The sequence below is a fragment of the Poecilia reticulata genome, linkage group LG16 (assembly GCF_000633615.1).
Source record: "Poecilia reticulata strain Guanapo linkage group LG16, Guppy_female_1.0+MT, whole genome shotgun sequence".
Taxonomy (NCBI): Eukaryota; Metazoa; Chordata; class Actinopteri; order Cyprinodontiformes; family Poeciliidae; genus Poecilia; species Poecilia reticulata.
The window spans coordinates 21,063,940-21,076,482 of NC_024346.1; the positions used below are offsets into that span (position 1 = coordinate 21,063,940).

Consider the following 12,543-nt stretch of genomic DNA (forward strand, 5'->3'; position numbering starts at 1 on the left):
TGGATTCTACAAGCTCACACAGGGATGTCCAAGGTTTGTTCTGGAGAGCCATCAATGTGCAACTTTCAGATGGACTATTTCAATACCACCTTACTGAATTCACACACCAGCAGACACTCAGCTGAGCAGAGACATAGTAATTAGCAGTTGATTTTATTTGGAGATTGGATTCATCTGAAAGTTGGAGGATGGTAGCTCTCCAGAACTGGACTTAGGATACCCCATGTTGAGTTTACTAAAAAGCTAACCCAATTAAGCAGAAAAGCAAAAGATCTGTGTAGTATGTTCAGTGCATATGTTGTGAAATATCTGTAAGTTTGTGATTTCACAATAAAATTAAAAATTTTCTATTTGTGCAATGTAAATTTGTTATTAGAACCAAGTTGAATTTTTGAGTAGTGTAAAGGAATTATACTCCTATTGTAAAAGCTAAAACATACTTTAAAAGTGATTTATATTTAAGCATTATTATAAGTACAAAATATGTACAAAACGACTTTGGGGTAGTTTCATTTTTTAAGTTAGAACAACTTAAATTTTTGAGTTGACTTTCTATAAATTTAAGTTGGAGGGATTAAAAATTTGTATATGAATTAAAGTAAATAAATTGAGTTAGACTGACCTACATTTATCAAGTTAAACAAACTAAAAAATATATGTTGATCCAACTTAATTGAATTACTTGTTACCTACAGAAGTAATTCAATTAAGTTGGATCAACTTTTTTCTTTTTAGAGTGAAGTGAAATTATTAAACAGATGACCCAAAATGGAGCCACTACTGAAAACAAATTAGAGTTGAGTAGATCTGTTACTACTCAACAGTAACAGATCTACAGAAGAAGTTTTATATTAAAAGAAGTTTTATATTTCTAAAACCGTATATAAAAAATAACATCAAGTGGTAAAAATGTCTGTTTTTAATTTATATAGGTATTTAAAGGTAAGAATTTTCCTCTTGTAACATGAAGTAACTAAAGAAAAAGAAATGCTCAGTTTTCTAGATTTGTGCATTTCACAATTCAGTGTCCCATATCTTAAATTAAATGCCAGGACAGCAGCAGGAACAAACTTATAATGTCCAAACAGAAATGAAAAAGTGGAAATGGAGATGAGTCTTCTCATTTAATTTTTCTTATGTCGCCTGGGTAAAAAAAATGACTAACCAAAAATGACTTTTATTGCATATAAAGGGAAGTTGAATGTTAATGGGTAGTAGAGGGAAGGGTGTTAGCAGCACATACATGAGGGTGGCTGACAATTAAGATCTTTCTCCTTGCTCTGATTGGTTGTTTCTGACCTGGAGCTGTACATTTCTCCACATGGGTACATTACCACAAGAGGAAGCTGGAGGAACTTAATTTTATCTTTTACTTTTTTTTACAGATTATCTGTCGCATTTTAACAAATGCGTAAAAAGAAAAAAAAAAACATTATTTCTAAAAGTTACATATTGCAGCTTTCTAACATTTAAAAAAAAAGTTTTACAAATAAACTCAGTGGAGTCCAATTATCTTTACTTTCTAAGAGTTTAGTGGAAATCTTAAGGAAGCCACTTATGACTGAGGTAAACACAGTTGGATTCTTGTAGGTTGTTACTGTGAATCCAGGCCTCAGAAAACAAAGCAGGACTCTCGCTGCTCTACAGGGTAAAGACATTCTGCAGCATCCTCTGCTATTACAGCTCATTATTCATGAGATCTACATTAACCTAATCTCACTGGGATAGTTAGAGTCAGCAATGAGTAATAGATGCATCATATCCGATATTATTAAACACAACAAGGAGGGAGCATTTTAGGTAATCCTTCACCATTAGAACGAACATCGAATTACATGTTTTTTTTTTGAAGAATTGGTTTTAAGTACAGTAAGTAGCTACTAATATTACCTGATTCACGTGAGAAAGAAGAGTAAAGGCTGCTGTAATCCTAGAAGTTTGTAATTAGCATTCAAAGCAAAGTTTATAAAGTAAGATGTGAGATGAAAACATTAAGTGAGCATTTATTAAAGACCCTTTATACCTGTAAGTGTTGGACAAGCCAACATAAATCTTAATAATTGATGATTGAGTTTAAGTGGATCACAGAATACAACACTGCTGTAAAAAATGTAATACAAATGAAATAAATATGAATTTAAGTCACAGTCATGTTTCCTATCACATTAGACACAAGTGCTACTTTATCTTTCACAAACAATATTTACAAAAACCAACAAGTTAAAAAAGACAATTTATCAAAATTTGATTTAAATCCAAAAGGCTTAGATTGTTTTTTTTTAATTGCTAATTTGCTTTTTGAATCAATACTTTAGATACTTAAATTATATTCACGTCAAAACATAGAACTAAAAAATAAATAAATAAAAAGTAGGAAAAAAAATCGAATTTAAGAAAAATCTAATAATTTAGAAAAAGAAATGGAACAGATTTATATGTCCTTAGAGCCAGAGATTATTCCTGTGTTGACCTGAAACTAAACGAACTGCAGGAAAAAAAAAACATTAATAAATAAATAAAACAGTTAAAGATAAACTTTGAAAATAACTTGTTTCACATTACTTGTCCACAGCAAACACAAGTTGTTGTCAATGCAGCTGAGGTCTGCAGAGTCCTAAACCAAAATTACAGATCAAACTGTACACGTAGTCATGGCACAACATGCTCAAAGTCTATATTTGAGGGGAAATATTTAGTACTTTTCCATAAAAGCAAAATCTAAATGCGTACTCTATAGGACTCTCTATATTTAATAAAACGCATTACCTCCAGTAAGGATAAACACCTACAAGACAAAACAATGAGGAAAAACGCTTAAAATGCAATTTTTCCTAGTGAAGCATTCTCAGATTCCCCAGATACTAATCAGGCAGGCAGCAGGAGACCACTTTTCCACATTATATTATCCGCTGGGCACGTCCTTCTCATAAGCTGTACTGGCAGCCTCAGTTTAAAAAAAAAAAAAAAAGACATCAATTTTCCTTTATCACTGCCCTGCTCATCATTATGTGTTTAGTGCTGGAGAGGGAAGCTCGGAGAAGAACAAAGGGTAGCAGACAGTGGTGCTTCCTGAACCCATTTGATTGGCTGGTTTCATCAGACCACAGCTGCAGAGAGCTGAGGCATGTGGTGTCTGACTGTGTAACATTTCATGCTTTATTTTAATGCCGTGTTTGGTCTCTGCTTCTGGTTTTGCTCATAGAAAAAAAATTGCCAGTGTATATGTGTCGCTTTATAAATAACAGAAATAATGTACATTTTGGATGACAAGAATACAAGGCAGCAATTCGGAGGCGATAAAATCCCATGTGGCAGATAAAAAATAAAAAAAAAGAAAAAAGAAAAAAAAAATTGGCTGCGTATCCAAAATGTTCACAGAACATCCTCCGCCGAAACCCACCTGGGACTAAGCAAACAAACAGAATGGCTGGATGAGGGATTATTTGGTTTTTCAGATTAGGATTATATTCAAGGTTCCGGCTCCAGGATACAGATATCAAATAGACACATTTGTGTTTTTACAATGAATAATGGTGGGAATGAGACAGCTTGTTCTTTGCTGCAAGCTGTGGAAATTAACTGGAGACATTTGTGCCTGTTTAGATGGAAGAAAAATCCTGCTCATTCAACAGTATACCAGCTACAGACAATGGGAAGGACGTGGGTTTGGGCTCTATGTGTGTGCAGCAACGTGATTCTGACTCTTGGCTTCTGGGTAAATAAGCAATCACTGCAGACCACAGGGATAAACAAGACAGGCAGGAAAAGCTGAGGTACAGAAAACAGTACAAGAGGAGAACATGCTACATCTAAAAAAAAAAAAAAAAAGTAAAAGTGGAAGATGTCCTCATACTGGAGTACTACTGTATCACTGACACAGACACGTGTATATGACAAAAATAAGAAAATAAATAAATAAACGAGACAAAAGACAGAGCAACCAGAGCAATGTGGGGATGAGGGAGGAGGAGTCAGTCTTGCTTGATGTTGGCAGGACTCCATGCGTTTCCTCTGAGATGGGATCAGTGAACACTAATAAGACACACAGATAAACACAAACCCCTGCTGAGCACCAGGGATCAGACAGTCACCAGATAATCCAACTAAAGGATAATAAATGCTCAAAAAGATTAGAGTTGTATTATTAAAGCCAAATTGTTAAAGATCCATTATGAATATCTGCAGTTTATAGGTGTCTATAAATGACTAAATGGGAGCATATCATTTTGGGAATATTTTAAAGCGAATGACCGAAGATGTATTCTTTTTTTTTTTTTTTTTACAACCATTTTAAACATTTTAAAATGTAAACATTGTAAAAGATGATCTTGAAAAAATAAAACAGAAAGTAAACAGCTGGTTTGAAGACTGTAGGATCATTAGGATTGCAAAAGTTATTGTAATTTGTTGCCATGTCTTGCAGAAAACAGTCCACCTTACCCAAAAGATATACAGCGAGTGTCGTTTTTACATTGTTGGATGTTGTCCTGATATCCCACACTGACCATCCTGTTTAAACTAGCTTTAGGAAACACTGTGCTATGAGTGAATATACTTATTTCAACAAAAAGTTTGAAGCCTTTTTATCCAGGCAAATGGCTGTCTTTTTCCTCGAGCAGTACAGCCTACACAGAGGAAGCCTTCCTGCTACAAGCAATTAGCCTTGAATATAATGCTGATGATCCATTTGCTGTGATGGATGCTAATGTGAGCCAGTGGATGAAAAATGCATCATGATTCTAATAAGCATGTTTGATTGGTTTCCATTACTATTTGGGAGTCAATCTGTTTTTGGCAGATTGTGCAGTTGTTTAGCAGAAGACCTGATCAGAAATTTAGCAGTTACGTTGATATCAAATATGGCCATGCTTTTTTTTTTTTTTTTTGCAGATACCCAGAATATTAGTAAAGTTCACTTAAGAACAAATGTAAATTGACGACACAAAGGGAAACACGAATAGTTGTATGTTAATCTGTAAAAGAGTGTTTATGTACATCTGTAGAAAGACGAGAGCCTTGCTGTAAGCTACACACCAAAAGCTTTGCAGTGAACTAACTGAGAAGTAGCTGCATGTGTTCAAATTTCTACAACAAACTTTGAAAACAAAGATGATACGGATGATTTGACTCTCCTCTGGCCTGAGCTGGTGGTAACATTCATCTTCTATAAAAGTGAAACTTGAAATCCAAGCAGTCAAGGATAATGTAACTGGGCAGCAGAATAAACTACAAATATTTTTCTTTCCTGAATCTGTCATTTCAAATATAAAACATATATTCAGACCTATTGCTTTGTGAATGTCTAACATAACATGCTGAGTAGTCATCATTTTCAATTGAGACTTCTGTGACCTACAAACCTAATTCAATTACACCAAGTGAGAACCATCTGACACTTTGCCAACCCACTGCAACACTAGAATACATTTCCTATAATGCTACATCAGACATCATGAAAAGGCACTATTTAAAATATTACCCTATAATAGAAGTCATCAAATAGCTAATTTGGTCCCTTTGGTTGAGAGTTGAAACTTGATTTACTAGAAATCAATAATGTAAAGTCATTAAAACAAAGTCATTCAGGTCAATGACAGGGTTAAATTCATTACCAAGACTGCGTGAGTGACAATGGCCCTGACCTTTGAGATAATCAGGATCAAGGCTTGTGGATGGGATTTAGAGAAAGACAGACAAGTTAATTTTTTTTTTCCAGGGAAGCTTAACTGCAGATAGTCAATTAGGAATTTATTTTTTAGACGATCTTTTCTAGAGAAGAATGTTTCATAATTTCTCCACTTCACATATAAATCGAACGCAGTGGGTTGCAAAGTGGGGGGTAGATTACCAGTATCAAAGTATACCAATGCTTCAAAAGATTAGTCTCAGTACCACTAAGATTTTCCGTCCTGCTTTTCTATTTAATAAATGCACTCATTTAGAACTGCATCTTTTATCTGTTGTAATAGGGAAATTAAATATTTGTTCCAATTATCAAATATGTTATTCCATTTTCTTTGTTATTATGCAATTTAACCAATTTCTTTTTTTAAAAAGGACATTTGGTTATCTCCATGAGAAAGGAAAAACAAAATGACCCTTCCAAAGCTTTGCTGCATCCTGTCTGCAGACCCCTGAGAAACTCCTAAAACTACCGTTTGATCACGACCTCTCATCTCCAAACCGACTGTAAATAAAATGCTCTTTCATCATGTCTCGTTACCCCGACACTAACAGGTTACAGCCCAGCGACGGGTTTGTTTTCTCTCCAAGCGACTTCCTCCAAAATTGCCCCTTCAAACTCAGCTTCTCTGCAACAACAAACAGGGGTTTATTTGTCCAGTTCAGTCAAGCAGAGCACTGATACGAACCCCTGCTCTGCGTCAGGATGAAATACCACAGCCGCTCCACTGGCATTCCTCACTTCCAAGTCCCCACTCCCACTCCACTACATTTTTTTGTCCGAGAGTGTGCGTGCACTACTGTGGCCTCTGTGTCCTGCTCCCACGTGATGGAGCTGTGATGCCCATTTTAACTTAAGTTGAAACCAAAAGCTGAGACGGACAATGTTAGAGGATGAAGGAAAAACTGCCACAATACCCGGGACTTTAGGCATCGAAGTATATCGTTTGAAAATAAAAATAAAGAATAAATTATTATTGACTTACCAATATCAATTAAAAAAATAAAAAATACCCCCCCGTCTTAAAATGTGAGACATTCATTGTTTAATTGAGGTGTGTGTGAGCATGAACTGGATAACCAGCATCAGGGTCTTAGAGCTGAATATACTTTTCATCACTGCATTCCTGTTGGCTATAAATTATTTTAATGAGGTCTAGAGAACTTGCTGTAGTGACCAGAGGTTGTTTTTTTTCCAACTATATAAAGCACACAGTGCTATTTGCTGCATACTTGCAGTCAGCTGGTTGTTGGAATGTTCCTACAATTTTCCTTTGCTCCCAAGAAACATAAAACCAGCAGTTAGGAAGGACTTTCTGCAACCACAGATGCAGATAGTCATGGTGTGGAAAGAAACCTGTCTCTCCTGTTGAGTTATTTTCAGTTTTAAAAATACTGCTGGTAAACTATGAACATTGGTGTTAAGTAGATGACTGGTGGTAAGGTCATATTTGTGACAGAATATTAGAAAAATAATAATCACTATGTTATATTAATAATTTCTTGTTTTGCTTTAGGGGGTTTTCAGTAGTATTGAAGCAAAGTCATTTTTAATCAAGCCATAAATGTCTTAAAGAGTCAAAGGTTACATAGAAAATAGACTGACGCTTTACCTTCTCAGTTCAGTTCCTCTGTAATTTCTAAGTTTCTGTAAATTATAGGCATATTCAGAGGATCACCACCAGTCAGTAGTTTTAAAACAACACTTCTTTGAAACAACACATGACAATGGGGACAACTTGATGGTAAGAAAGGCTATAAGTATGTTGAACTTAATGGCTTGTATACCTTAAAAAAAAACATTTCTGTTATAATACAGCCATACTAAGAAACGTTGGTTTCAAAAGTACAGATAGGGTGATGTCAATTCCTTTCTGTGAGTGTTCATGTCACCACTTACTACTCTGTTGTTTCAGCACCACTCAAAATTACAACAGAACTGTTCAGCTACTTGAGTTTTGGGAGAAAAAAAAATGGAGTACTGGTGTCTTTTGCAGGAAATGAGCACAGAGAGAAAGGGGACAGATATGCAAGCAAAGCTCCCAAAGTCATGCTACCACTACACCAACCACCTGAAGCTGAAACACAAAGTGAGCCATTAACAAGCAGCTAAAAATATATTGAATATCTTTAGCTGGAGTTTAATTAAATGTATATGATGCAACAGAAGCAGTGTTACAATCCAAGAAAAGTTGTTTTGCCGAAATAATGCAATTATATTTTGTAAAATTTATAGTTTATTTAGTATCTTACAGAATATTACACTTTAAATTAAATTCAGTATTTTGCATGTAAAAGATTGTTGAAGGGCAATCAAGCATAATAAATTATTTTTATTTTTGATAAGTTATTTATATATATTTGAATACATTTTTTTTTTTGATTTACTAAAGTTTCAACATAAAGCCATCTGGGAAAATGTGATATTTTAAAGCTGTTCTTCTAGTTCATGCATTGTTTGTCCAAACTACACGAGTAATTATTTAAACAAGTGATTTCAAAAGAGACCAATATTAATCATAATTCATTTTCCATAATTGGGCAGCTCCATCTTGCATCACAAAATGCATATCTTAGACCATGTTTAAGCTCCCCACTGCCTGTTATCTTGAAGGCCTTCTAAGGAAAGTTGTTCAGCTCTGGTGTTTCTCACCTCAGTCTTTTATTCCCCACATCATTTAGCAAAGAGGGTGTGAGAAAATAAGGCTAATTACTTTCACCTCTCTCTCTCTGTTCTTGGTCCCTACAGACGTCTTCCAAGGAGTAATATTTAGGTTTCCTAAAACTAGGTTTCAATAATGTTTGGAATAGCATGAATAAGGTAAAGATATGTCCGAAGCAGACCCTGGCTGTGTGGGTTTAATCTCTATGAGGCTCCAAAGTTTTCCTTCATTTTCCACATAGTGCAATAAAACTGAAATCTCCCTTCACCACTTAGACTTGCACACCTAAAAGGCTTCCATCGTGTCGACAGACACGAGCTCATTACAGTAAATCTCAACAGCAACAAAAAGCTTTCCGACTCAGTGGTCAAGTTTATAGACGCTGTCGAAACACTAATTTACTAAAGGAGCTGCTGACTCCCAACCATCATCATCTTATTATCCCTGCGCCTCTCAGATGCAGCCAATATGCATTTTTAATCACCAACCATGAATCAATTATTCAGCAGTTGGTGAATTTATGTCTCTTTACCAAAAAGGTAGTAATTGAAGCAGTCGTTTGATTAATTTATGTCGGTCATCCCACCAAGAGAAAAAACCCCAAAACAAAATAAAAGTATTATTTACATATTCCTCGGTGTAAATGCAACACCCTATTGCCAACCATACATTCACAATTACACACAAAATTATTACTTAATTGGTAACTAGTGTTTGAAATGTGGCATGAAGTTGTTGAACTTATTTAATGATTCCCCTTTTCCATCCTGTACATCATGACATGAATAATCTTCCCATTTTCTGTTCTCCTTCTAAATCAGAGTTCCTAAACCAGGTGTAAATAATACATACGCCTACGCACACACATATATACACATATATACTTATACACACATATATACGTAAAGACATACCTATAAATACACACACAAACCTACAACCAATCCACAGTGCTTTATTATCAGTCCAAATCCATCACCCCTGTTCATCCCTATACTTTTTAACAAGAACCATTTTGAGGCTTTTCTTAAACAACTTCACTGTTGGAAACCCAGTCACCATGCACCTTTTACAAATCAACAAATTTTCTATAACCTTTCAACATCAGTCTGTGGTAATTTCAGCTTGCAAGAAAGCAAGAGGCAGCCATGCTTTCAGAAGACAACAGGAAGGCTCAGCTGAGAAAAGGCTCAACTCATTTTTATTTTTTTGTCATTTTTAGCTTTCAACACCGTCTCATACATTATACAAGGTACTTTGAAATGTTTGCTGCCAATTTGGGAAGCAAGAATCTTAGCAGTGCTAGAAAAGAGGAAGTTAATGTTGTCAAAAAACTGTACATTTTATGAAAAACATTATGACATTTTACAGCATTAAAGGTTTTACAAGTGATAATGAAGGACTTTAACGGCAGTAAATTTTGACTCACCAAAACTCTGTTCTCCGTCTTGTCTCCTTTGATTTCCAGTTTGACTCTTTTCCTCAGTGACAACTTCACCTTCCTCCCCACTGCATCCCTCACACTCTCTACATAAGGGACAAGAAAGAAAATGAGAAGAGAGTGAAACTTAAGAGGAATATCTATCGAGTCGAGTAAATATCTCGAAATATCATTGGGAATGATATTTCCCAACACAGCTCAAGATCCTATTGCCACTGGGGAGATTAATTCCCAGAAAAACTAGATGTTCAATGAAAAAATGCATTAAATCCAATTTTAATTGACTTCGGGAGAGCGGGTTTTTATTAGTTCTCATTTAATTTCCCAATCCTGAGTGGGAATATTTTTGTGGAGTTGTCAGTGAATGAGATGTGAAAAGTCCCATCAATACGAACATGTTTTTTTTCTTGAAATCCAATATACTTTAGAAATATCCTTACATTTCTACCAACAGAATTCTGATATGTTGCACCACTAATTTACAACCATTCTCATTTATATGATGAATGCTTAACTAGCACTACGACTGTTCTAAGCCATGTGTAAATGGCATTGGTTAGCCGATTCAGGTCAGGTGTAAAACAAAATGACTTGTACTATTTGCTTTTCATTTTTGAAATTTATAAAGAAAGATAGTTTTCAAATGCTATCGTGGTTTTTCTCAAACATTCTTGATGCAAATGAGTCCAGGTAAAAAAAGCCTCAAATTCTCAGTCTGCCGATTCATCCCAGAGAGAAAATCTGGAACATGGAGACCAAAAGGTTGAGAAGGATTCAAAGAAGTAAAAAAAAAAAAAAGAAATCTTTTTACAATATGGAATGACATGGAAAGTCGAAGAAATTCAAAACACCATTCCCAGGTCTGCCTGTTCAAGAGAGTTCATCCTGAAAGCTGACTTCTAGAGGTTTCAGAATCCTAAAAGTCATAGGATTACAAGACCTACATCACGGTCTTCCTAGATAAAAAATATATGCCTTTGCCATCAGAAAGACAATGCATAATTAAAATTTTCAAGACAAGCGTGCAGGGAGGGAATTTTTGCTTTCCATACACACGTGTAAAAATTGTGTATGGTCACTAGAAAACAGACCAGAAATAGTAAATGGCCTGAACTTGTGGTTCACTGACTGTGAACATAACCATCAGTGAAGAGGAACACTCTACTTTTAAGGACAAGGTTAGCTTTAGTGAAAGATTTGCTAAGGCGCATTGAGTGTGATGGAGATAAAGAATGAGAAACGTCACGGCATGAACAACATTGTCATCACAAATTTAAAATTTCTTAAAAAGGAATTTAAACATCATAGTTTAGTGGATTTATTAGCCCTCATACACCTGGAACCCCCTATGTGACGCACACCTATTTTTTATTTTTATAAAGAAATTAGATGCAAACAAAAAGACACGAGGCATGGTTTTCTGTTCCAATTCATTGTTCACACCCAGTAGGACCGTCATCAGCCAGACAACTGGTTTAAAAGGTATAACTGGGTCAACTACCTCTTCACACAATGCATTCACTTCACACACGCATTACAGCCGACTTCCAGCAGTATGTGCACGCGTCTGACACGGGCAGTGTTTCTGGGAGCGTACATCCGTATTGGCATGCACACGTCCCCGCCTCCAGGCTTCCACCCACCGTCATCAGATCAAAGCAACGCTAATAATTAGGTAGAAGGCGAGAATGATTCGTCTGCCAGCCTGAAGCTTTCAAAAATAAACATCACCAAATGTGCATCCTAATCCTCAGCAGAATTGCCACTGCACAAGCACAAAGTTAAAACACATGGAGGTGAGTTATTTTTTTTTAAAAATATTTTATCCAAATATGAGGCCTTTCTGAGTTTGAGTCTGGCCATCTTGGGATCACATGCAGAAGCTATCTAGTGGTTTGTCAAATGTGGTTGTTCTGTCAATTAATGACAGGATTTCACAAGGAGAGAGGTGACTACATCTTTATATAGAGACAGGTTGGATTGAAAAACAAGAAATCTCTGTTCCGACATAAACTTTGCTTGAACATCGCTATTCTTCACATCCATCTTACAGAAACTTGTCTCCATAATAAGTGCATATATGCTCTTTGAAGCAGGCCATGCGAGAAAACCCACACACACCGAGATCAAATTGATTCTTCACTGCTGAGATGATACAACAGTGACCCGATTATCTCTGTTAGCTACAGCGTGATCCTACAAATTGCGTGAAATTTGCTTTGTACATCTTATCAGCTCTGCCAATTTCTTCTCTGCTAAAAATTGAGTCCCAGAGAAATGAAAATATGTTTATTCTGAAAGCTTTAAGAACTAGTTATGAAAGACTTGCAAAAGGATATAGAAAGTTCCGGTGTAACCAAGCTGAAATCATCAATTTAGTTCAGTCATCGGCATCATGAAGACATTTTTTCTTTGGGACGCATGCCAAGAGGGATAATGCATGATGCTGAATCACAGGCAGCATGGCTGTAAACAATGACCAGGTCTACTTCTCCAAACAACACCTCATGACTTGGGAGTCATGACTTGCTAGATTTCCTGTGGAACAAGTAAAAAAATTGGGTCAATAAATCAACAAGACCTTCAAGAAATTCTAATGATAAAAGTCAAAGTTGCAAATATTAGGTACAAAGAAGTTGATTACTTCAAATGTTTGACGAATTTGAATGAAAGGTAACCAAAACTCTTTGGATAGAGAAAAAATATATCACAACCACCAATTGATCCAGTCTACACTCACCTGCCTTTTTATTACGC

The 12,543-nt window shown here is 35.7% G+C and overlaps 1 protein-coding gene across 4 annotated transcripts in view; it reads right to left on the bottom strand.

Annotated features, from left to right (window-relative positions):
- Window positions 1–12,543, bottom strand: part of LOC103478394 (F-actin-uncapping protein LRRC16A) — a 58,684-nt gene that overhangs the window by 44,330 nt on the left and 1,811 nt on the right. For all 4 annotated transcript variants that reach the window (XM_008432215.2, XM_008432219.2, XM_008432217.2 and 1 more), the window contains exon 2: window positions 9,775–9,872. In XM_008432215.2, coding sequence (XP_008430437.1) covers window positions 9,775–9,872 — 98 coding nt within the window. The remainder of the gene's footprint in view (window positions 1–9,774; window positions 9,873–12,543) is intronic.